Source organism: Mus caroli, unplaced genomic scaffold (assembly GCF_978045245.1).
Source record: "Mus caroli unplaced genomic scaffold, Mus_caroli_1 scaffold_15, whole genome shotgun sequence".
Taxonomy (NCBI): domain Eukaryota; kingdom Metazoa; phylum Chordata; class Mammalia; order Rodentia; family Muridae; genus Mus; species Mus caroli.
In genome coordinates, this window is record NW_028227270.1 from 40092708 (window position 1) to 40119953 (window position 27246).

Genomic DNA, 27246 nt, shown 5'->3' on the forward strand with positions numbered 1-27246 from the left:
TAAAAGTAATCTTATCTCTGCTATGACATATTTTTGAGATAATTATTCCCTTGTTCATTCAGTTAAGAAATAATGATTTCTTGGAGTAGATTTAAAACTGTGACTTATTTTAATTCATGATGTTAACTATTGCAGCTAATTTAAAGGATAGTTGTCACTATTTAGGACATTAAGTAATACTTAAATACTTTTAAGTATTTAAATATTTAAGTATTTAAATGCTTAAATACTTTAAGTAAATAGAAAGTATTTTAATGATTATTTCTTTTCTTTGTCAATGATCACCCATGCCTTTTGGATGGAAATGGTTATATTTAAAATATAATTTTGATACTATTTTCAATTCTTCATATTTCCATCTTTGTCAGATGTAGAGAAAATTTTATCCAGCAACATGGCTGCTCTGGCAGTAGATCCCATCCAAAGACTTTCTTGGTCTGTGTGACCGTGCTGGAAACCAGACAGGCCCACACTTTTAGTCCCTCTAGGTGGACTATAGACATGGCAGTAGTGCACATCTTTAATTCCAAACAGTGAAGGTAAAGTTAGTTTGTAGAAGAAAGCAGCCATTTTTTTAAAGTGATGGCTAATTGAGGAGCAGTCAAAGTGATGAATCAAAGAAAGATTTGACAGAAAGATTTCATCCACATGGTGAAAAGTCAGTTTGGAGAGGAGTTTGAGTCAGAACACCTGAGTTGAACCAGCCAGCCAGAGTTTAGAAAAAACTAGAAAGGGTGAGCTTATTCAGCCTCTGAGACTACAATTACATTTGGCAAATAAAAGACACATTTATAGTCACTGTCAATGATTATTAATAGAAAACATATACAATGTATATATTATACATATCCTAAAAAGTAGACTGTTGAATACACAATTTAATTCTTAGATTTATTTTTCAGATAACAATGGAAGGAAGAAATCAAGCTTTCAGTATCAAAAGCAGAACTCTTTTGTATGAACTCCTTTGTGTTCTAATTAACCCAAAGCGCAAAGACACTAGGGGATTCAGCCACTTTGTGGAGGTGGCTGAGCATTTTGCCTTTTCTCTGCTGACCGATGTTACCTGTGGGTCCCCTGGTGAAAAGTAAGTATTTTGTAAAATTATCAGTGTCTGAAATGGATTTCCTCATGGCTTACAAGCAGTACATGATGCAAGTTGAGATTGAGATGATACATGGAGCACATGGTTGGTGCTTTGCATCTACTGGCTAATGAATGCAATTATTAGAAGAAAATGGCAGCCCTGGCAACAAAAAATGAATGTGTACCATCAACACCACAGTGCTCTTGTTTAAAAGCATCTTTAAGAATAAAATATCATCTTGTCTGCCCCTGCTTTTATTTAGTGTGTGGAAATCACATTGTGAGGAGAAAAGACACTGATTCCCAGCCTTGGTGCTATGATTTATGCTGCCCTAAGTCCCAGATGTTTCATCTACTGGGGGGAAGTTCTCAAACTTTAGGGATTTTTTGTGGCTGGAGTTCTATAGCAGGAAGCTTGCAAGAGAAAGAAAATAGCATGTAGCTCATGGTCATTATTAACTATATAACTAATTATGTAGCCATGTGTTAATATTTTTTATGTACAAGGATATAAAAATTGCATTCATAATCTAAATGTGATTATTGTAGTCTAAAGATTTAAAAATACCTTATTTGTATTTGACAGACTAAAATCTACTGACATTAGAATATGGGCAGAAATTAAAATCCAACTTGATTTTCATGTTGCTGATATACCCTACCTGAAAACAATAAATGTCATTTTATTACTATGTAATAGGTATATGTTTAAGGATATTTTTATACACATTAACTTTATTACTTTTTTCAGTAAAAAATTATCATCAGTGTTTAGTAAGTCTCAGTAATCTTTAGTCATTTCAATAATGAGTTCTGTCAAACTAACAAAGAAAAGAGTTGGTTACATAATTCTGAATATTAGTTCTTAGATTGTAGATACATGAATTCAAAACAGCAAACTGTATATGAAAGACAAGGTGTAAAATACAGAGAACATTGATGATATTAATTATATCCTTGATATAACTAGACTGCATTAAATTGAATAATGTGGATGGCTATTTCATAGTTAGAAACAGAGCGATACTGAAAAGTATATAAGGCTCATGTATAAAAGTTGGTGTATATCGTATGCATATTTTATGAATCTTCACATTAGATAAGCTATTGAAAGGTTCAGTTGGTGCTCTTATGATTCATATTTACATATTCAGAAACTGAGAGCTACAGTCCTGCTCATGTTGACAAAGTTCAAATGAGTAGTAGTGCATGATGAATCTCACGCTTAGCCATAGGCCTGCTTGATTCCATATTCCCTCCTGGCTACCAGGCTGTGTAGTCACAAGAGTGCAATAAAAACAAACTTAGAGCTCAAATTTCATTACAGATCCATGCCAGGGTATGGGGAAGCTGGGAGCCATCCCACATCTCCTTGTGCCGAACTCCTTTAAAACCTGCTAATGGGTGCTAGGGACTGATATTTTCCTAATGGGAAAATCATTGAAGAATCAGAAAACCCTCACACAACCCTCTTTCAGGACATCTTCTCTCTAGTTCTTACCATGGTTCCTAAATATCCACCTGAGATAATGCCAGACAGTTCAAACTTAGTGCCATTTACATATGTCTAATCCTGGCTACAGAAACTTCCCACATGGGTTAGTTGTTTGCATTGAGACCACAAAATGTGCTTGGAATATAGTGTGTGTGTGTGTGTGTGTGTGTGTGTATGTGTATGAGAGAGAATTTTGATATATTCTTAATATATACTTTCATATATATATATATATATATATATATATATAGAGAGAGAGAGAGAGAGAGAGAGAGAGGAGGGTACTGAAGAACAGAAGAAAGCTAAAAAGGGAGAAACTTCAGAGGCTAGTAGCTAAGAGAAGAGAAAAAAAAAAGAAATGGCGTCACATTTGGTTTGTTTTCTTAAAGGCTAACTATGCTAAGTTAAATTTGCTTGAATTCTTGATACACCAGCTTTGGCATCAAGTGCATCTTCTGAGAGGGGAGAACTTGAGAATTGAGCAAGAATAATAGTGATGAAAACCACTTGGAAACCAACTAAAAACAATGCCAATTAGCTTGTAGGTAGTTATTTTTATTTTTTTTTTTTGCCTAGCAATGAGTTCTGTCTGGGCTAGAACAGTGTTTGATATGGAGGGCTGAATGGAGAGATGATTAAGAAAGGGATTTTGACAAGGTTGTAGAGGTATATGGGTCCCATACAAATGGAGGTTTTTACATAGGAGGCTTGACACAGAAACATAGTATCCTAGATAAATGGGTAGATTCAAGATAGAACATCAAAGCTAGTGACCACTGTATTTATTTATTTGTTTATTCATTTTGTTATAATGTAAAGTTATTTCAGATGTTTTTCATATAATATATTTTGCACTTATTCTTTCCCCTCCCCTGAAGTTTACCCACCCAACTTCATGTTTTTTTTTTTCTCTTTCCAAAAGACCTACCCTCCAAACCAAACCAAACCAAAATCAGAAAAGACAAAAAATAACCACAAAAACAAACCAAACAACCCAGCATATCATGGCATCCATATCAAGTACTGCTGACCTGGTCAACTCCAGGCATGCCCTTCAGGGTGTCTGATACAGCCAATACTCAACACTTGAAAGGCTGTCATGTAAGCCTTGGAAGAAACTTGCAAGAGACAGGACCGGTAGCTTGAGGAAAAGGCTCCCCTTTTGCTCTTTCTCATCTCACATCTTTCCCTTAACATTACCTTTTATGCTTAGAAAGCATAAACCTTTCTCATGCTGTAGGTCTTAGCAGAGTATCATTTTGATCCACAATCAATCTGCATACTCTACATCCATTGTGGCAGATAGAACCTTTAACATACTCTCAACCTTTTCGAAGGCCAGTTTCATATTTATTTTATTTTGGTTATCTGCTCACTAATGCAAAGATGTTGAATCCAAGAACAGATTTTAGGGGAAATAGTTAGAGATTCACATTCCTTGAATCATAAGTATTGTATGTAACGATTTTGCCTTACCGTGGCTGGAGTATCACCTGGACTTTAAACCCAGTCCGCATTCATTCAACTCACATTGAGATTAGAAAACAATTTAACAATTTTATTATCTCCAAGGGCTGTGAAAAAAATAGCAATCAGACGTATCAAGGGCTGTTATCTTACCAGCTGGATGGCTGTATTAAGGTTCTGATGTGCTGGCAGGCATGCCATAGAGGTGGAATGGAAACCGAGCTGTGGTGGTATGTCCTGAATGATTCTAAATGGAACAAAAGGCTCCACTCTGATGGAATACCCTCTCTTCACCCTGTTCTACTCCAGCCTGTGACTGACACAGAAAAGTACATTTCAAGCCGCAGATTGTATTGTGATAAGTGTGTAACAGCTCCCAGACACTCCTGGTTTAGGTTACAAAAAAAGATCAGGCACAGGGATGTGGAGAGATGTAAGAATCACATGCAAACCAAAAGCAGATGGCTTTTTAGTGTTGGGATTTGTCCTGTCATTCTTCTACAAGAAGAGAAAATTCTCAATTTCAACATTACAGCAAATACAACCTGATATATTGATACAAATACCTGCCAACTCAACAAAGACTTGTTTTTCTCTTGTAGAAGCAAAACCATCCTTGACAGTTGCCCATATTTGTCAATTCTGGCTCTTCACTGGAACCCTCAACAGATCAATGGACACAAGTTTGAAGGGAAGGAAGGTGATTACATTCAAATTCCAGAGAGGTTACTGGATGTTCCTGAGGCAGAAATGCTGGATGGGAAAAATACATGCACATTAGTTCAGTTTGTGGAGTACAGCAGCCAGCAGTGGTTCATAGCAGGAGACAACCTTCCTGCCCTAAAAGACAAGGTAATCTCTCATTTTAAAAAATCAACCGCTGGGCAGTGGTGGTGCACACCTTTAATCCCAGCACTTGGGAGGCAGAGGCAGGCAGATTTCTGAGTTCAAGGCCAGCCTGGTCTACAGAGTGAGTTTCAGGACAGCCAGGGCTACAAAGAGAAACCCTGTCTTGAAAAAAAAAATCAACTGATATTTTATTTTATTTTCCTTTAGCAGACAAATTTGGAACACATTTGATTAGACTTTTTTTTCGGGGGGGGGGTCAGGTACATGAAAATTTTTCTCTCTTCATAAGCCATTTGTAGAATTTTGGGCTTCAAATGTAGGTGGAAAAGTTTACTTTCTGTTTTGTGGGGTGTGTGTGTGTGTGTGTGTGTGTGTATGTATCAACAAAGTATAACTAGAGCTTTTCTTGCTATAATATCTTGGCACATACCTATCTTTTAAGGAAGTCAGCTTATGATACTTACAGTGGGTGCTGTCAGCTAAAGACTAAAATGTGGAGTTGGCAAAGCTAAGCTGTGACAGGGAAAAGCCAGTCAGAGTCTGGAAGTGAGCCAGCTCGTGGGACTGAAGAGAACACTGCAGGCGCTAAGTACCTGAGGAATGGAGTCTGGTTCCAACTGGCAGACTCTGTTCTAATGTGAATTGGAAAATTGCCATTAAATTTCTTATTTCTTCTGACATTATAGGTATTGTCTTTGAATGTGAAAGGTCAGAGTGCACAACCTCTGCCTAACAACAATGAGGTTCTCTACAGGATTCATGCAGCTGAGCCTAGAGTTGTTCCTCATACATCTCGGTGTCTCCTCTGGAATCAGGCAGCTGCCAGGTATTACTGATAAATCTTATGATCAGTGTTTGCTGCTTCCCTACCTGAAAGCATTGCACCTGCTTATACTGTCCATAGACAGCAGCCTCAAGGAAGGCGTCAGACTGGCGAGCAATATCGTCTGTTAATGAGTAACAAAAGCAGTCTGGCATTCCAATGGGGATTCTGTTGGTAGTAGAACTCTGTGTACAATATAGTATTCTTTCTTCATTATAGCTATTCTCAAGGGTTATGTTATAAGTACTATTCAGTAATTTTCTGAACCTACCTGTTAATTTGTTACACATGAAAGAAAATTCCTTTCTACACCCCTAACATCTGTGGTTCAGTGTCTGAGCCTTACGTTGAGAGGGATCAACAGGGTTTAAGAATTCTTGTTCACCGCTGACTTAAAGTCCATTTGGGCAATAAGTCCAGATAATAGCATAAACAGGAGGTTGAGTGTTTCTTTGAGTCTCTTTGGTCTTTGGAGTTGGGTTGAAGAACTTACTATCACTCAAACCTCGGGATAGTGCTGTGTGGTCCAGTCATGTTGGGAGAGGGGTCAATTGTCTATGTCAGCCATGAGATTTTGATTATTACTGAAGTTTTAGCTGACAGGAAAACCAAACAATCCATTTGGGTTAGTTTCTCTTTCCCTGCAATGAAACATTTTGAATAGAAATTCCTAATGCCCGATGCTGGATCTTAAACCTGATACAGAAAGGTCTCCTTATATGGTGGTTCAACTTATCAATTTCATACCTGAAGCTTATGCAAAAGTGATGCACTATATGGAAACCGCTCACATTTTGAACTCTGACCTTCCCCACATATGATATGCAATATGATGTTCTCTCATGATGCTGAAGAGTGGCACTGAGCCATGGCTCTTAGCAACATGAACATGAGGGGATGGAAGCAAGTATGTTGCATTGCTAAGCTGTAGTGATCGGTGGGCTCGGTAGAGTAAAGACATCTGCACCAAACATTTTAAAATAAGCAGTGTGTTTAACAGTCCACTCCATTGTAAGTCAAAGAATAATAATAATTCATAAATAATCTTTAATCCTCATTTAATGCATAATGGAAGTTTTAAGAAGAAATCTGCATTTTGAATTAAGAAGTTTTACATCATTTTTTTTTTATAATTTTTTTTTTAGGTATTTTCCTCATTTACATTTTCAATGCTATCCCAAAAGTCCCCCATACCCACCCTCCCAATCCCCTACCCACCCACTCCCCCTTTTTGGCCCTGGGGTTCCTCTGTACTGGGGCATATAAAGTTTGCAAGTCCAATGGGCCTCTCTTTGCAGTGATGGCTGACTAGGCCATCTTTTGATACATATGCAGCTAGAGACAAGAGCTCCGGGGTACTGGTTAGTTCATATTGTTGTTCCACCTATAGGGTTGCAGTTCCCTTTAGCTCCTTGGGTAATTTCTCTAGCTCCTCCATTGGGGGCCGTGTGATCCATCCAATAGCTGACTGTGATCATCCACTTCTGTGTTTGCTAGGCCCCGGTATAGTCTCACAAGAGACAGCTATATCTGGGTCCTTTCAGCAAAATCTTGCTAGTGTATGCAATGGTGTCAGCATTTGGAAGCTGATTATGGGATGGATCCCTGCATATGGCAATCACTAGATGGTCCATCCTTTCGTCACAGTTCCAGATTTTGTCTCTGGTTTTACATCATTTTTTAAACAATTTTTTTAATTAGATATTTTCTTTATTTACATTTCAAATGTTATCCCCTTTCTTAGTTTCCCCTCCAAAAAAACCCCTATCCTCTCCCCCTCCCCCTGCTCCCCAACCCACCCACTCCCACTTCCTGGCCTAGGCATTCCCCTATATTGGGGCATAGAACCTTCACAGGACCAAGGGCCTCTCCTCCCATTGTTGACCCACTAGGCTATCTTGTGTTACATATGCAGCTAGAACCATGAGTTTTCTCTCCGTGTATTTTCTTTGATTGGTGGTTTAGTCCCAGGGAGCTCTAGGGTTACTGGTTAGTTCATATTGTTGTTCCTCCTAGGGAGCTGCAAACCCCTTCAGCTCCTTGGGTACTTTCTCTAGCTCCTTCACTGGGGACCCTGTATTCCATCCAATGGATGACTGTGAGTATCCACTTCTGTATTAGTCAGGCACTGTAAGAGCCTCTCAGGAGACAGCTATATCAGTCTCCTGTCTGCAAGCTCTTGTTGGCATCTGCCGTAGTGTCTGGGTTTGGTGGTTGTTTATGTGATGGATCCCCAGGTGGGGCAGTTTCTGGATGCTCATGCCTTCAGTCTCTGCTCTGAACTTTGTCTCTGTAACTCCTTCCATGGGTATTTTGTTCCCCTTTCTAAGAAGGAGGGAAGTGTCCATACTTTGGTCTTCCTTCTCCTTGAGTTTCATGTGTTTTGCAAATTGTATCTTAGGTATTCTGAGCTTCTGGGTTAATATCTACTTATCAGTAAGTGCATATCATGTGTGTTCTTTTGTGATTGGATTACCTCACTAGGATGATATCCTCCAGATCATTTGTCTAAGAATATCATGAATTCATTGTTTTTAATAGCTGTCTAGTACTCCATTGTGTAAATGTACCACATTTAAGTTTTACATCATTAGAAAAGTAATGGTATCAAAATTATTGAAAAGAATGTATTCAAGAAGCAGCCACTGATTGACAGTAAGATTAACTTCCCTGAGAGACATACTTGAAGTTCCTTATAAAATGTATTTATCATACATGACTCAAAATGCAAATAAGAAAATATGTGGAGGGACTCATAGGCAAGCATATATGTTAGTTACTGGTCTTTTGCTATGATGAAACACTATGACCAAGGCAACTTACAAAAGAAAGTATTTAATTTGGGACCTGTTTACAATTTCAGAGGGTTAGACTTAATTCCCATCATGGGAGGGAGCATGGCAGGGAGCAGGTTGCCATGGCACTGGAGCAGAAGATGGGAGCTTATATCTTGTCTGTAAGATGGAGAGAGAGAGAGAGAGAGAGAGAGAGAGAGAGAGAGAGAGACAGAGAGACAGAGAGAGAGACAGAGAAGACACAGAGAGAGAAACAGAGAGACAGAGACAGGCAGAAAGACTAGGCTTGGCATGGGGTTTTGAAACCTTTAAGCCCACTCCTGGTGACACAGCTCCTCCAACCAGGCCAGTGTAAGCTACATAATCCTTTTCTCCTCAATTTGATGTTTGGTCATGGTGTTTTGTTGTAGCTATAGAAACCCTAAGACAGCTGTGCTGTAATATAGGGAACCACACACCATAAGCCATGGCTCTGATGGTCTTTTGGGATCCATAGACGCCATGGCTACACCGATCTGTCAGGATTCACACATGGGATGGCTATTCAGAGCAGTGGGAAATTTTGAATGACAGAGAAAAGCACATTTGTTTTAGGATAGGTAAGGCTGCTGCACAGTTGCTGGGAGGGCTAACTTCCTTGGTACAGCAAACGCCCTGGCAGGTGTGGTTGTTATGCACACTGCTTCTAAAGGTGTCTTGGTGGAATCTGTTGGGTCATGTCCTGAACAAGATGTTCTTTCCAGTGTTTCTTCTGGAAAATGTAGTCTGCTCAAGTCTTGAGGAAAGAACATTTAATTTCAGCTAGTTATTTTTCCTTTTAAAACAATCCTAACATCTTTGAAATATTATTGAAAGATCAGTGACTATTGTGTTTTGTTCTAGCTGGTTGTCTGACAGCCAGTTTTGCAAAGTGGTTGAAGATGCTTCGGACTATGTGGAATGTGCCTGCTCACACATGTCTGTGTATGCTGTCTACGCCCAGACTGACAACTTGTCATCATACAATGAAGCTTTTTTCTCTGCTGGCTTGATATGCATCTCAGGTCAGTTGCAGCGTTTCTAAGTCATGCATTTTAAATCTATGTGAGAAGGAACCTTTCCCATAGTTCTTTTGTGTATGTAATATGTGAACGTACTGTAATGCAGCAGTGTCCTGTTGTTTTAATCATTAATGAATACAACCAACATTTACGGATGACTGCCTCTGTTAACTCATGAACAGTATGGGATACAGTGTAAGCTGGAGGCAAGGTAATAGGAAAGGGAACTGTTCATGGTGTATTGTGCTTTAGAACTCAGGCTCTACAGTTAGAACATTGGGATGACAGAAGTCAGTACACATAAAGATTTTGTGTTTCCAATTAAAGAGATAGTCTTCCCCATCAGTTGATTGGCAGTCTTCAACTTTAGAACTCTAAACATATCAAATCCTATGATAGAAATTATCTTCCACTCAACATATGTAATCCCTCTTTTATTGAAGTCATAGGAACTTGGACTTTATTAATGTCTATCAAACTGTTTCCATACAACCTAACTATAGACATATTCCCCCATGCTGTGCAGTTGGGTGGAGAAGAATGACACATTCTTACACTACTTCAAGCCTTAGCTCCACTTTTGCTCTACCCAATTTTCCTTTGTAAAGTACTCCACACATTGTCTCTAGGAACAATATGCTATGCACATAACTTGGTATGGGATAATGACTAACCATAACTTTGCAGCCAGATTGCCTTAGTTCAAGCCCTGATGTGGTCATTGGCTAGTTGTAGGAACTGGAGTAAATTATTGATTTTATGAGTTGATATACCATAGAATTACTACCCTCAATGTACTTATGATTACAAGTCTGCGTGCATTTCAGGGTAGTAAGTAACTCACACACAGCTGATATTCTGCTTTAGTGATGGTTTGTCTGTTATTGAGAGGGACTATCTTTCTAAATATAGTGTACCAATAATCTACCTAGTAAATTTTATTCATTAGAAAGTCTTTTTGGAGATAAAGTCAGTAACTAATTATTATTCCTGGCTTAGTTGTTAAGTGTTTCCAGTATAATTTAATTTTACATAGTTATAACTTTCCTTATGGCATATGAATTTTGAGTCTTAGATTCCATCACAAAAATTAAAGAACCTCCTATTCATAATATTTTTCATAAAGGATGGATGACATTTCTTACACAATAAATCCTTCTAGGTGAATATAGTTCCAAAATTAGAGGGACTCTTGTACTTCAATAGTGGCATATTTTTAATCAATGAAACTTCATAGAGTAGTGAAATAATTGCTTAACTATATTGTAATAAAAGTCTAAATATTATTTTACAAACAAATTGAAGTATTGCTGTTACCTCCAGGGATCTCCTGCTTTATAGAAACATTGAACATGAAAAGAGGTTTTGCCAGTTTCATGTAGACATGGCAGAGGGTGAGCGTGTCCTTGGAGATCTGGCGGCCATGCTGCATTTTCTATCTTGGTGCAGAAAAGGAGACATTGACCTGTTCATGTGCTTGAGATCTTAAATGCCAGCATCCATATTGGTACCTTTGACTTGGGATCAGGGTCAAGACACTGCAATTATGAATCTGTCTCCTCTTGTATTCAGGTGTTTGATAAGTAAGGCTTTAAAATTCTGTTTTTGCCACCATTTTCTCTTCATTAGAACCAATGCCCATTCCTTGATGTGCCTTCAGAAATTAGAAAAGACAACTTGATGTTTCCTACATGCACATAAAGTATAGTTTGGATCAGGCCAAATGGAATGGCTCTAGTTTGGTAATAGTTAACTGGTTCTTTTCAGGAGTGCAATAATGCACACATTCACAGGAGCTGGCCTCCTTATCAGTTTTAGTCTCAATAAATTCTAGGATGTTTGGGCCAGTATGTCTTGTAGTTCTGCTTCCTCGTCCTGAGCAGAAAGGTTTAAATGCTGACAGTTTAAGATGTGGGTGAAGGGCAAGAGAGGCTTAGAAACCCTCGATTTAGAGAGGTGAAGTGGGGAGGACACACCTGGAAATTTCCAGGTTTGCCAAATACAAGAAAAGGAGCTCAAGGCTATTCCTTGACGTGAAAGAGATAAAAAAGGAATATGCAATGAAAAGGGGCTGTGTGCATTCTTTGGCTCTCCATGGAGATGACTTTGGAGAAGTGTAAATTAAGATGGTTTCCGGTAACAATGTCAGAATCCGATTTAATTACTAGTAAGACCAGCCAGGCTTGAGGTGCATACGTGCTACCTCCTGGGTGACAGTGAGTGCAGATCGTCTTGGGTGTTTTTTGTAGCTCTTAGAATGCTATCCCATATAGATGATGGTCTAATTGGATTTTTCCTGACTGCCTCTTTTAACAAAGTTCTATAATCTTACAACATTAACAAGATACTGCAACAGTCATTGTGTAGTTCTTTTTCACTTTAACTGACTGAGTGAACTCAGCGTGTCTATAGTTTAGTATCCCGTGATGCCAGTGGATCTGCCCTGTTAGAGGCAGGCCTGATCTCATATTGGTGTTGCTTGCTTTAACATATTTCACTAACTAAAATGTCCTTGGTTAATTGGCTAATTATCCTATCTACTTAAAATAGAATACTAAGTGTGTGAATGCCCACAAAATGTCAATTCCTTATTAAATAGTAATTTGTAAGTGGCTAAATATAAGCCTTATAGGTTAAGAAAGTAAATAAAAATTATTTGAAGATGACCATTCTTTTGTTCAATCTTGTATAGAACAGCAAACTTCTCAAGGTGTGCCTTTTTTTCTCCTCTGAAAGCTGAAATGCTGTTAAATGTTCAAGGTAACAAAAACCAACCAGCTCTGAAAAGATTTCTGATAGTGACAGAAGTCATTATGAAGCAACTCAGAGTGCACACAAGGGGATAGGGATGGGGTGGCCAGAGAAACAGAACCCCAATAATTAAGTTAAATCTGAACACAATTGCATTCATCTCAAAATTGTTCTCCTAAAGTGTTAGTTTTAAAATTTTGGTCAAATTCCTTTAGAAACATCAAGTTCAGATTTTCAGGAACCATTGTCTTGAGATACCTATTATGATTGTGGAGGAGTGTGCTATCAAAATAATTTCATTCAATTAAATGATGTCTTATCCCCAAGGAAAACACATAGAACTTTAAAAAGAAGAGTTTGACGGGATAAATCTAGATGAAAGTCACTTAAATGTTCTAAAATGCTTGGCCCAGCATTAGGTGATAGGTTTATCTAGCAGTACCTGCAAAGGAGTTTTATTTGGCATGAGTTGGGCTGCACATGAGAGGAGACCCTGAAAGCATCTCATGTTGACTTAGCTCCCAGAATGAACAATTAGGCCCCTTATGATGCCAGGACCCAGCTTCTTTGCCTTATTGATGCTGCTGAGACCCTGCCTCACCCACTCACCTTGCCTATGCTGCAGAGAGACTCTGTCTTTTCTTGTTTTTCTGCTCTGTGTTCCTCACACAGCACTACTTTGCCTTTTTCTGGTGTGGTCTCAGATGGCTGTAGCACGTTTAAGCATCAAACTGGCAGTGTCCAGGTGTGGCAAGGCAGAATCCACATGAAAAGGAATGGAAACTTTTATAAAAGTAACCTAAAATGCTGCCCTGACATCTCTTTGACCAAACCGTGTTCAGTGAACATTCATAAGCCAGGCACTTTCTGGAACAAGAGACAGACAAAATTGGACACAATCCCTGGGAGACCAGCCAGTGTCCATCTTGTTGAGTATTGTTGGGCACAGCACCTGACATTCAGTGTTCTCAATCTTATTTCTTGTTGGAAAAAAAAAGTGAGTAACTCACAAAGTGCTGCAGACCAGATGTAATTTATTCAATGTGTCAACTTTGTACATTCAAATCTTCTAAAATGCAATGTATTCTTTCCTCACTCAGGAACAATTAACAGTTCTTTGCAACAGGGCTTTCTGTGATGATTACAGGGTTTTAGACTGTCTAATGTGTGATATACTGGCCATGGATGGTCCTACATCCTTGAAAGATGACTGAATTTTAAATTCTATTTTATTTAACACATGAAAATTTCAACTACTTCCCCAGGCGGGTAGCTCTTGGGCTCAGGTTGAACTCCTTCATTATCAAGACTCTTCTCTCTCTGGCTAAAGCATCACTCCCCTACCACGTGGAGTTGTGTGCTCCAAGGGGCTTCTTGCTGACATCCGTTCCCACTGGAGACCTTTTCAGGGATAATTGTCTTTTGTTCTCATCTTTAGCTCATTAGTAGCACTAATCAAAGTACATTGATGGAAGAAAAACTTAAAGAATCAACTTAGTAGCATTTGTAAACAAAACCGGAGAATTACAGGTAGCAAGAGGTAGAAGGGTGAGAAATAAACAAAGCCAGAGAGCCAACACTGACTTAAGATGACAGCTGTAAGTTGATCTCCTTAGGATTCATCTAGAGGAAGCAGGGATAGGGAGAGTAGTAGACAGATACCTGAAAATGCAATATTTATAAGCATTTTAAAAAATTGTAGAAAATGTACTAACATTTGTCTTGCATGGGGCTAAATTAAATTTTTTCCCATCTGTAAATACCGAACAATGATGTCTCCTGGCTCTGCCTACTCACATATAAACATATTTATATTCAAATAAATGTGTTCACATACTCCAAAATTGTATATACACATAAGCTCTTTGGTCAAGTTGGATAGCGACAAAGAACAGATCTCTGCTTCAGATCTGCATCCTAGCTAAATCCCATGTCATCAATGTTATTCATTTGTGAACAGCCATGCTTGTTTCTACCGTCCCTCTTTCCAATGTGTAAAAAAATCATTTGTATCAATGGATTAAGGGAAGGCTCTTTCTCTTTCAGCCTAATCTATAATCCATATAGGGCTAGAAAACAAGAAATACTACTCAGCAAGCAGATTGTTCTTCTACAGAATTGCCAAGAAATAAAATTTTAAGACTGCCGGGTGCATATTTAGGTAATACATGAAGTTGTTATAATTTGTTTTACTTCATTTTAGAAATTCTATCATTATACATTCTATGTTTATGATTTGAATATTTATATTAAGAATTTAAGCTAAGGAACTGCAATGAAAATATTCCTTTGTAAATGCTAAGTATATACACTGAATATAAGTACTCATTTTCCAAACTGAGGGAAGGTTACTTTCCTAAGTATATTAGTTTTAGAGCTTTGGATATTTAAATTCATATGTAGTGATTTAGAAACTCAGTAACTAAAATATTTATTTCTTTAAAGATTAAGTATTCTAGATCATGTCCAAAGCCAGATGGGCTTGTCTTGTTTGGAGCCTAGCTTGCTTAAGGTTCTCAGCAGAAGAGAATTCTTCATTGAAACAATAGACCAGTGTTCTAGTCAGTTTCAGATTGTTGTCATAAAACCTAAAGCAACTTGGAGAACAAAGTATGGATTGCAACGTAGAGCTCACAGTCAACCATGAATGAAAGTCAGAGCAGGGGCTCAAGGAGGGAACCTGGAGGCAGGAACCAAGGCAGAGGCCATAGAGGCTATGGTTTCCTGGTTTGCTCCCTCCCTCACTCCCTTGCTCCCTCGCTCCCTCCCTCCCTCCTGGCTGTTTTTTTTTCCCCAATTTTTTATTAGATATTTTCTTCATTTACATTTCAAATGCTATCCCAAAAGTCCCCTATACCCTCCCCTCCCCCTGCTCCCCTACCCACCCACTCCCACTTCTTGGCCCTGGTATTTTCCTATACTGGGGCATATAAAGTTTGTACTACCAAGGGGCCTCTCTTCCCAGTGATGGCCGACGAGGCCATCTTCTGCTACATATGCAGCTAGAGACACGAGCCCTGAGGGTACTGGTTAGTTCATATTGTTGTTCCACCTATAGGGTTGCAGACCCCTTCATCTCCTTGGGTACTTTGTCCTCCTGACTGCTTTGAATGACGCCCAGGAGCAGTACTCCTCATAGCAAGGCCCTTCCATATCAGTCTTTATTTTTTTAAAAAATGCCCCCCACACTTGCTTATGGGCCAATCTGACGGAGGCATTTTCTCATTTAAGGTTCCCTCTTGCCCTCTGGCTTGTGCTAAAGTGAGATAAAAACCTAAGCAGCACACCTAGATAACTGTGAAACAGTATGCTAAGACAATCCAGCCTGCTTTCCTGTCTCTGGTTTTGAATCCTGAACTAGAACCAGGGGCCATGGGAGCATTTTAACGAAGCTTCGTATACACAATCTGATGTTTTTAAGATTGTCACACTTAATTGTACTAAATTTCTGAGACGGAGCAGGAATATGATGGAGAATTGATCACCAAATTAAGGAAACGTCACTTAATTCTTCTTATGAGATACAGTGAGCAGGAAATGTGCATATTCCTCCCTTGGCTGGTACTCGGGCCTTCAATTGTTACCACTCACCTCGGGAAACTTGCAGGAGATACATACTTGTGATCATCTGGTTTATAATGAGAAGAAAAATGTGGTTACCACTTGCTTTTAAGTCAGCATATCGTATACACACATAAGCACACACCTGGAGGGACTTTAAACGATTTGTGATTATCCTAGAGACAGAAAGGACACATTAGTGAATTGTGAGCACCAGGCCCAATAGTGGAGAAAGGAGAGCTGCCACATGGGGCATGTTTGCCCTGCCTGCCGGAACACCTGCATGCCTGTCCCAGAGTGCGATGGTGGTTGTTCTAAGAGTGGATTGATCCCCACTTCCTGGAGGAGTTTTTAGATGAAAAGCCTTAGGGAGTTTCTATTGCTCTATTGAAATATAAAGAATAATTAAAATATTTTCTCTAACCTGATCTCTGAGAGGCATTTCTAAACAGAAACTGAAGTCAGAAGACCCCATGTAGGTATTTTGTAGATGCTTAATGCTTAATGCTTAATTTTTTCTAACATATGGTTTACTCTAAAAGATCACACCACAATTTCAGAGAATATTTCAGAGAACCAAATGTTAAATTATTGCATCGTCTCTTGTTTGTCAAAACAACATTGATATCAAATGAGGTAATATATGAAAACCACATGAGTAAGTGGCATATGTGTGCCAACATTTATAAGGCTTCAGTGATTCCTACACAAAATAAACTGACCCACAAAAATGTGTGGTTAGAAAGCCTGTGAACAAATAAATAATTACTATTTATTAAACTACTATCTGAAAATTTTAAGGCAGAAAATATCCGCAAATAACCTGCCTTCAAGGTCCAGTACCATGAGGCTGTAATTCTAGCACTTGGGAGGCTAAAGAAGAGGGATTGCAATTTCAAGACTATATTAGACACACAGGCTTAAAGATGATAATGCCAGCTACAGTTCACACCTTTATCCTTAATTTCATTGTGGAAGAAATAAAAAAAAATGTTCTGGTTTTGACATGCAGCAACACAGCGTTGGCTGAAAGTTCCCAGCGAGCTCTGCTGGAATCATCTATCTGCTCTGCGAGCTGGAGATGAGTAGCTAGGAATTTCAGGATTTGGAGGACCATTCACAGTTTTATGCTCAAAAAGTTCTAGTCACCTTTCTAAATATTTCTATTTACCCAAAGCTTTCACTCTTAAAAAACAGAGTCTAAATTAGGATGAAAGGCATAAAAAAAAAAAAAAAAGTCAAGCTCACTTATAGCAACATAGAAAAAATAAAGCGCTTATTAAATTTTTTCATGCTGTTTATTTATGACTTCCCTTTTCCATGGCAGACAACATGGAAAATTAAAGTTTATCACTTGGGTTAACTGATAAATATGAAGATGATATATTTCATGCAAAAAAGGGATATGTTGAAATTCCAGCGTAATCGTTCCCAGAGGGTTGTGCTCTGCGGTATAGGCTGGGCTTTTGTGCTTAACTGTCCCAGAGATTTTTTTTCTTCTGTACACATAATCTTTCTTGGATTATGAAAGCTCACATGGGCTCTTTGGTTTCCACAGGTCTCTGCTTGGCCGTTGTTTCACACATGTTCTGTGCCCGACACTCCATGTTTGCAGCTAAGCTTCTGACTCACATGATGGCGGCCAGCTTAGGAACCCAGGTAGGAGACAGATGACACTCGTGGTTCTTTAGGAGACGGCTGTGTCTCCTTTTCTGTGATCCTTTTTTTTTTTTTTTGGTTTTATCAAGATGGGGTTTCTCTGTATAGCCCTCAATGTCCTTAAACTCACTCTGTAGACCAGGCTGGCCTCGAACTCAGAAATGCGCCTGCCTCTGCCTCTGGAGTGCTGGGATTAAAGGCATACGCCACCACCACCCAGCTTCTGTGATCCTTGTCCATGCATAGTTTTTCTCAACTTAGTTGAAATTAGCTTACTTGCTTTGCACTTGAGCAATATGGAGAAGAGGAGCATACAAAAATAATAATATCAGGCTCAATACATGTATTTGAAAAAACTACGTTTTGAGATTATAATTACATCATTGCTGTTTCATTTCTTGTGTCCAAACTTTTCCACCATACTGCTCCTTGCTCTCTGTCAAATTTGTGGTCTTTATTTTCAGTAATTGTTTTCAGGCTGACCATTTGCTATTAGATAGCCAATTGCTGTGATCTTCTCTGCGAAGACTATTTCTTGTGCTCTCGGTGTATGTGTGTGTGTGTGTATGTGTGTATGTATGTGTGTGTATTTGTGTTATTTGTGTTTGTTTGTGTGTGTATGTGTGTGTATGTGTGTGTATACATGCACAGGTACACAAATGCTGTGGCATGATTGTGGAGCTCAGAGTCTAGTTTCCCTCCATTGGTTTACTCTTATCACCCAGAGGGATCCAGGAGTCCAGCTCAGGTCATCAGGGTTGCATAAAAAACACTTATGAACTAGTTGGCTGATTTCTTCTTCTTGCTCTCCTTTTTAAATTGAAAATATTTTTCAGTGTATTTGTTTTCATGGTTTCCCTCCCTCATCTTTTCCCAGATCACCTCCGAATTCTCTATCCTTCCCACTAAATATCTTCTTTTTCTCTCTTTAGAAAACAAACAAGCAATAAGTATATGAAGGAATACATACATACATACATATATACATGTAAAAGAAAAGAGAAAGGAAAAGCACAACAAACACACATGAAACCCTTGATAACACAACCTTGAAAACATAACATAAAAGCAAAAGACCAGTTGATAAAATACTGCTGAAGCAAAGCTACATCAGACGAAGACTCCACGCAGATACCACGAGATTTATTCTGTGTTGGTCTTCTACTGCTGGTCATGGGCCTACCTTTAAGTGTGGTTTATAGCCCAGTGAGATTCCAATGGAGAAGACTAAGTTTTCCTTTTCATGCATTTGTCAGTAGGAGGTGACTTCTGGATTAGCACTGGAGGCTTGTGTCCACTCCCCCATTAGGTGCTGGAACCACCTCTGCTTAGGTCCGGTGCAGACACTGCTCTTTTGTACTTTCCATCGCTTTGGCACTAAACACCTTCCCATTTCCTCTTCTGCACAGCTCTCTCAGCCAGGGGTGGGGGTAGGGTGGGAAGTGGAGGAAGTGTCTAATGAGGACATCACAGTTAAGACTCAGTGTTCCACAGTCTCTCACTCTGTACATTGTCCAGATGTATATCTCCATATTGTTTCTCATCTACTTCTGGAGGAAGCTTTTCTGAGGCTAGCTGAGTTAGACACAGATTTACGGGCACAGCAGAATGTCATCAGGAATCATTTTATTGCTGCATTCCCAGAAAGATGGCATTTGGTTTTGATCTAGATCCATGGCCTATCTAGTCCCTGATTCACGGCCACCTGTGCAGTGTGCCATGCATTCAGAGTGACTGGAGCTGTTTATGTGCATGGACTCGACTTGGGTGACTCCTTCATTGCACACAGTTTCTCATCAAGCCTGGGCGTCCTTTGTTGAAGTATGAGAGGGGCTGAAATGGAAAAGTATCGAAACATTGGCACTCTGTTGTGGGTTTTCTGTTCCAGGAATGAAAATGTCCTTTAAATTTCATAACCTGTTTTTCAGAGAAAAATTAAGGACTGTATTCCAGATTATGTGTTCAAAGTACGTGCAAACTGTAGACAGTAGCAGCTGTTTCCAAAAGGGGCTTGCACTGAATTTGGCAAGGTAATTTACATTACCTTAGGATGCCATCAGGACTGTCTGGTTTTGCCTCTGCTTCTTGTACATAACACAGCAAAGAACCTGCCTTCCATAATTAGATTTTATTCGATTGTATCCACCACTCTGGTGGGTTGTTTTGGCAGTGGCATTAATACAGATTTAATTATGGCACCATGTTATTATAGATAATTCCTCAGCATGCTAGCAGACAAATTTGCTCATGTCTGGGGATGAGAAAGAAAGACCAGAATCGATATGTTAGAATATTGGCTTCTGGTTCACATTGTGCTTAACATGGATTTTGAGAAAAATGATTAGTCAGGTGTGTACATTCCCAGTGTATTTTTAGAGTAGACAAAACAATATGGCATAAAATCATGTAAGGGATGATTTATGGTAAAAAAATATTTCAATAGCTTATTTTTACCCAATGTAAGGTTTAGTTATTTCACGTCAGAAGCCATACAGTGTACAGTTGGTAGAGTTTCCATAGGAAAAACTCAACATATTTACCAACTGCCTGGATATTTAAAAATACTAACTTAAAGTGAATGTTCATCTCACTTGACTAGACAAGACATTTTTAAAGATATATTTTATTCTTTTAGCTCAGAGAGACTAAAGCGGCAAAGTATAGGGTCTGTTTGGGTCTACACTGGGTCCTCTGTGTATAAGCTATGACTGTTAGCTTGGTGTTTTTGTGGGACCCTAAGAGTGGGAGTGAGTGTGTCTCCTGGGACTCTTTTCTTTCTATTGGGTTTCCTTGTCTAGCCTTGATAGAAGGGCTTTTGACTTGTCTTACTGTTTCTTCTTTTGTCCTGTTTGGCTGTTTGTTGTCTGCAGTTTGGCTGTTGGAGACTTCCTCTTTTCTGAATGGAAATAGAGTGGGGGATGTAGCTGGGAAGAAGGGAAGTGGGGGAGGCTAGAAGGAGTGAAGGGAGGGAAAACCGTAGTAAGGATGTATTGTAGAAGAATTTATTTTCAATTAAAAGATTTAATTTTGTTACTATGTCTGTATGAGGAGTGGGGGATATGCACATGAACTGTATAATGTAGCAGAGAGACAGTGGCATTGTATTCTGAGGACCTGAATTCATAGCTGTGGTGAGTCACCCAGCTTGGGTACTGAGAACCACTCGGCTGCTCTGCAAGGGCAGCAAGTGCCCTTGATAACTGAGCTGCCTCTCCTGCTCCAAAGTGAGGACTTTCCAAAAATTTCAGGTTCTCCAAAACGAGAAATGGAAATGTTTACAGGAACACTGGCTTTTATTTACACTGACCAAACTTTAAAGAACTTATAGTATGAGTTGTAGAATTGTGTTATTGGGCCCATTACAGTTCCAGAAATGGATCTCCTATTTTTGGATCCTGCATCTTTGCTGAGTAGACATCATTAGAGTTTAAATTACCTGGAGAAATGAAAAAACAAAACAAAACAAAACAAAACAAGGGTTTTGGGCCATGGTTCTTTTTAAGGAGTAAAATGTCTCCACCTACCTATAGGGGTGTGACTTGTGAATATGGGGAAGACAGGCATGCCAAGATCTTTCCTTATCAAGGCTTAGTTGATTGTCATGTTTATGTGTGTGTGTGTGCGCGCGCACACACATACATGCATGCGTGCACATGTGTGTACATGTGTGTCACAGAGAGATGGCTCTTCTGTAGCACAGGGTGCCCTGGACTTGCTATGTAGCTGAGGATGGCCTCGAACTTCTACTCTTTCTGTCTCCATGTACAGCATGCTGAGATTAGGGACTTGCGTCATCAGACTGGTTTAGACTATTGTTTAGAATTCAGTAAATGTTGGGCTGTTTATCACGCTGCAACATTCAGGAATGTCATTGTACAATGTCTGCTTTTCAGGAATGATCCAGATGGCACACAACTACTAAAAGACTTCCCCTTAGTCTGAGCCCTATGCCATTTTAACTTTGAGGATGTTGCTGAAAATTGAGCCCAGGACCTTGTGCATGCTAGGCAAACACTACCACCTGAGCCATATCTCATCCCTTCATTTTGAAGGAGTATGGTATGTGCCTAAGTTTGTTTGTTCTACAATTTTAGAAACATATAGAATATTGTATTACTAATTCACTATATATTTTATTATATTTATATTCTGAAGAGGAGATGGATACAAAAGAATTAATAGAGTGTTCTTGTATTGAACTTAGATGAGTAGGGATGTAGTTGGAGGGGAAAATATGATCAATACACATTTTTGGAAAAAAAAAAAAAGAAAAAGTGGCATTGACTACAATATACCAGCAGGTGGCAGTATAGGATTTTTCCCCCACCCAAAACCAAAGTCAGTCTTGCAGAGTTGGAATAAGGTTAAAAACTGAAGGATCCTTTCAAAGATTTCTTTGGCCTAGCTACAGAGTGCGTATAGCATAGCAAATACACATTTGTGAGTATCTGGCTATGTTTTTTGTTCTTGTATTCAAAATTGCAGTGGACAAATTTGTAAATTAACACCAGAAAGCTTGTATCTACCTGTCCTTGGTAGAAATACCTTGCTCCCACCCATCAGTTACTTTTAAATGCAGGGGCCATAGAGTTATTTTTCCACCACTACATTTATGCTAACTAGTAGTAACCTGCCTACTATTAATGTAGAAAATTGTGTTTATTGAAATATCACAGACTTTTTGAGAGAAGGTTTATATTTTTAGCAGTATATTTCCCTCAGTGTCAAGTTGTGTTTTTCTCATTTATCTGCAAGGAAACACTTAAGCAGCAAGGTGTGAGAGCACTCTCTTCCAATGTGGTGGGAAACATAGCCAACAGCCTTTCATGCTGTTGCCAGATATTCCCGGGGAAAACATCTACTTCTATCTTTGGAACTTTTATCTTAGAGTCACATTGCCCTGTGTGCCCTGAGCGGGCTGGTGGCAGGAGGGACAAAGGGCATCTTTGCCAGGCGGGGTTCTCAATTCCAGAGCTTCTGTCGGGAAAAGCAACTCCCCAAATCTAAAAAAAGAACAGAAAGATAACCATGTTTGCTCAGATTAATAAATCTTGCCAACAGGAAAACACTTGATTTCTCTGTTTCTTTTTGTCTATTTGGCTTAACTTCATCTTCTGAAACTGAATAAAGATATCTGTCCAGAGAACCTTCATGTGCACGGCTGTGGTACAAGCTCTGTGAAGCCTCTCTACTGAATCACCATGGTCTATGTGACTAGTTCAGAAGTTGAAACACTTAAGTGGTTTTATTTGGCTTTTACCTTATTTTTGTCAGCCAATGGATGTGCACTTCATCTTTCTCTTCTTTGTGAAGGCAGAAGAGAATTTTATGTTAACTCTGAGGACTATTATCTAGAATTCAGTAAAAGTTGGGCTGTTTATCACTCTGCAACATTCAGGAACGTCTTTGTACAATGTCTGTTTTTTCAGGAATGATCCAGATTGCACACAACTCCTAAAAGACTTTCCCTTAGTCTGAGCCCTTGTCATTTTAACTTTGAGTATCTATCATCTTGGAGACTTTCTAAGGATCACTGACTGCAAGACTGAACCCAAAGCCATATATGACTCCAAAATCCTCTCTCCTTCCAGTAGGACAGGACTTAACTTCCCCAAGTAACTTGACCTGTGGCATTGAAACTGTTAAAATAGGAAAGACATGTCTAGGGCCCAAAATGCTATTAACTAAGAACTCTGTCTGCCTGTCTATCTACCAATCATTTATCTATCTATCTATCTATCTATCTATCTATCTATCTATCTATCTATCTATCTAACTATATACATACATATCTGTGTGTGTATGTATGTGTGTTTACATGTATGTATATATATCTACCATCTATGTGTATATCTATCTATCTATCTATCTATCTATCTATCTATCTGTCTGTCTGTCTGTCTGTCTGTCTGTCTGTCTATCAATCATCATCATCAAGCTGTCTGTTACCTGTCTATTTCAGGTCAATTGAAGCAGAGTAAGATGAAGTGTTATAAATAGAGATAGTTTTCCTTTAGCTAGAACTTCTGGCTACTCATTAATCTGACTGGATCTTGTTCTCTTTACTTTTGCTAATTCAACAAAAAAAAAAGTTTCAAGAGTTAAATAATAGAATCAAAATTAGATCTTGCTTTGAACTAGCAACTGGAGCTGTATTGTAGCAAGGGTTGTCATTCAGAAGAATATTGTGACTACATGTTGTACAGATAGAAATAGATCAAACACTTCCCAACCTTCAGTGTAAGCAGTCTGCTCAAGTTCAGATGCTGAGCCAGTTATCAGAGGGGCTGCCTCATCCTGTTTGTGAAGGGACTGGAACAGCCTGGAGTAACCTCCCCGTTCATGCCTCTGCCTGTGGCCACTGCTGCTGCCACTCGTTAGTTCTAACTCTATGTGTCTGCATAAGGAAGTCAACTTAAGAAAACCCATTAGCTTTTTATTTTATTTAAGATTAAAAAAAATAATTTTCTTTAAAATTGTTTTTAGTCATTTATTGTTTTGGGGGAAGGTCTCTAAGGTCAACTTATTTCCCCCCATGAATGTGCATTTATAGCAAGCATATGTATGTGTGTGTGTGCGCGCACATGTGTGTACGCACACATGGAGGACTAAGGCTGATACCAGGAATCTTTTCTGATCCCCATTTCACAGTATTCAGTGAGGCAGGTCTCTCAGTCAGACTCAGAGAACTGATAGGGCAAGCTTTGCTAAGCAGCTCCCTCCTTCTGGGTATCTTTACTGTTGGAGTTATAGGTGACCTTTCTGACCCGATAGATTTGCATGTGTTCAATATCGATTCTAATCTTGCTTGCATGGCCACTGATTTAACTGCTGAGCCACCCCTCCAGACACTCATGTTACCTGTTTGCCTTTTAATAGATTCTAATTGAACTCGTATTTGTTAGTACCATGTGACTCAGTGTGTGTACATAATGTTTAATAATGACTAGATGAGTGTGAGCATCTCCCCTGTACATCCTCAGGTGCTCCTTTAGTAGGTTGAAATGTATAGCAAAGTATGGCAGACTAGAGTTCCATTGTGATGCTATATATCATTAGACCAAATCGCTCTGATCTTCCTGCATCCTGGGACCTGTTATTCAGCCTGTTCTTAACTTTCCTTTTCTACCCTTCTGGACTCTGATAACTGTGTTTCTATTCTCTGCCTTTGTTTTGTTTTGTTTTCTCTTTTTTAATTAGATCTTTTTTTCATTTACATTTCAAATGCTATCCTGAAAGTCTCCTATACCCTCCCCCCATTATGCCCCCCAACCCACCCACTCTTGCTTCCTGACCCTGGCATTCCCCTGTACTGGGGCATATAATCTTCCCAAGACCTAGGGCCTCTCTTCCCAATGATGGCAAACTAGGCAATCCTCTGCTACATATGCAGCTAGAGACATGAGCTCTGGGGGTACTGGTTAGTTCATATTGTTGTTCCTCCTATAAGGTTCCAGACCCCTTTAGCTCCTTGGGTACTTTCTCTAGCTCCTTCATAGAGGGCCCTGTGTTCCATCCTATAGATGACTGTGAGCATCCACTTCTGTATTTGCCAGGCACTAGCATAGCCTCACAAGACATAGCTATATCAGGGTTCTGTCAGCAAAATTTTGCTGGCATATGCAATAGTGTCTGGGTTTGGTGGTGGTTTATGGGATGGAACCCCAGGTGGGGCAGTCTCGGGATGGTCATTCATGCCATCTCAGCTCCAAACTTTGTCTCTATAACTCCTTCCATGGGTATTTTGTTCTCTATTCTAAGAAGGAACGAAGTATCCACACTTTGGTTTTCCTTGTTCCTGAGTTTCATGTGTTTTGCAAATTGTCTCTTGAGTATTTCTGGGCTAATATCCACTTATCAGTGAGTACATATCATGTGTGTTCTTTTGTGATTGGGTGACCCCACTCAGGATGATATCCTCCATATCCATCCATTTGCCTAAGAATTTCATAAATTCATTGTTTTTAATTACTGAGTAATTGTGTAAATGTACCACATTTTCTGATCTGTTGAGGGATATCTGGGTTCTTTCCAGCTTCTGGCTATTATAAATAAGGCTGCTATGAACATAGTGGAGCAAGTGTCCTTATTACAAGTTGGAACATCTTCTGGGTATATGCCCAGGAGAGTTGTTGCTGAACCTTCCAGTAGTACTATGTCCAATTTTCTGAGGAACTTCCAAACTGATTTCCAGAGTGATTGTACCAGCTTGCAATCCCACCAGCAATGGAAGTGTGTTCCTCTTTCTCCACATCCTCGCCAGCATCTGCTGTCACCTGAATTTTTGATCTTAGCCATTCTGACTGGTGTGAGGTGGAATCTCAGGGTTGTTTTGGTTTGCATTTCCCTGATGATTAAGGATTTTGAACAGTTTTTCAGGGGCTTCACAGCCATTCAGTATTCCTCAGTTGAGAATTCTTTTTTTAGCTTTGTACCCCATTTTTAATGGGGTTATTTGATTTTCTGGAGTCCAGCTTCTTAAGTTCTTCGTATAATTGGATATTAGTCCCCTATCAGATTTAGGATTGGTAAAGATCCTTTCCCAATATGTTGGTGGCCTTTTGGTCTTATTGACAGTGTCTTTTGCCTTACAGAAGCTTTGCAATTTTATGGGGTCCCATTTGTAGATTCTTGATCTTACAGCCCCAGCCATTGCTGTTCTGTTCAGGAATTTTTCCCCTGTGCCCATATCTTCGAGGCTTTCCCCCACTTTCTCCTCTATAAGTTTCAGTGTCTCTGGTTTTATGTGGAGGTCTTTGGTCCACTAGACTTGAGCTTTATACAAGGGGATAAGAATGGATCAATTCCCATTCTTCTACATTATAACCGCCAGTTGTGTCAGCACCATTTGTTGAAAATGCTGTCTTTTTTTCCACTGGATGGTTTTAACTCCCTTGTCAAAGATCAAGTGACCATATGTGTGTGGGTTCATTTCTGGGTCTTCAGTTCTATTCCACTGATCTACCTGTCTGTCCTGTATCGGTACCATAAAGTTTTTATCACAATTACTCTATAGTAAAGCTTGAGGTCAGGCATGGTGAGTCCACCAGAAGTTCTTTAATTGTTAAGAATAGTTTCTGCTATCCTAGGTTTTTTGTTATTCCAGATGAAGTGGCAAAGTACTCTTTCTAACTCTGTTAGGAATTGAGTTGGAATTTTGATGGGGATTGCATTGAATCTGTAGATTGCTTTCAGAAAGATGGCCATTTTTCTATATTAATCCTGACAATCTGTGAGCATGGGAGATCTTTCCAACTTCTGAGATCTTCTTCGATTTCTTTCTTCAGAGACTTGAAGTTCTTACCATACAGATCTTTCACTTGCTCAGTTAGAGTCACATCAAGGTATTTTATATTATTTGTGACTATTGTGAAGGGTGTTGTTTCCATAAATTCTTTCTCAGCCTGTTTATCCTTTGTGTAGAGGAAGGCCACTGATTTCTTTGAATAAATTTTATAACCACCTACTTTGCTGAAGTTGTTTATCAGGTTTAGGAGTTCTCTAGTGGAATTTTTGGGGTCACTTAAATATACTATCATATCATCTAAAATAGTGATATTTTGACTTCTTCCTTTCCAATTTATATCCTTTTGATCTCCATTTGTTGTTTAATTGCTCTGGCTAGGACTTCAAGTAATATATTGAATAGGTAGTGAGAAAGTGGGCAGTCTTGCCTACTCCTTGGGATTACTTCAAGTTTCTCTCCATTTAGATTGATGT

General features: G+C 39.1%; 1 protein-coding gene across 1 annotated transcript in view; it reads left to right on the forward strand.

Annotated features, from left to right (window-relative positions):
* Adgrv1 (adhesion G protein-coupled receptor V1) overlaps positions 1-27246 on the forward strand; it is a 504170-nt gene that overhangs the window by 211730 nt on the left and 265194 nt on the right. The window contains exons 81-85 of the mRNA XM_085830825.1: positions 903-1087; positions 4651-4900; positions 5584-5723; positions 9398-9558; positions 17426-17526. Coding sequence (XP_085686951.1) covers positions 903-1087; positions 4651-4900; positions 5584-5723; positions 9398-9558; positions 17426-17526 — 837 coding nt within the window. The remainder of the gene's footprint in view (positions 1-902; positions 1088-4650; positions 4901-5583; positions 5724-9397; positions 9559-17425; positions 17527-27246) is intronic.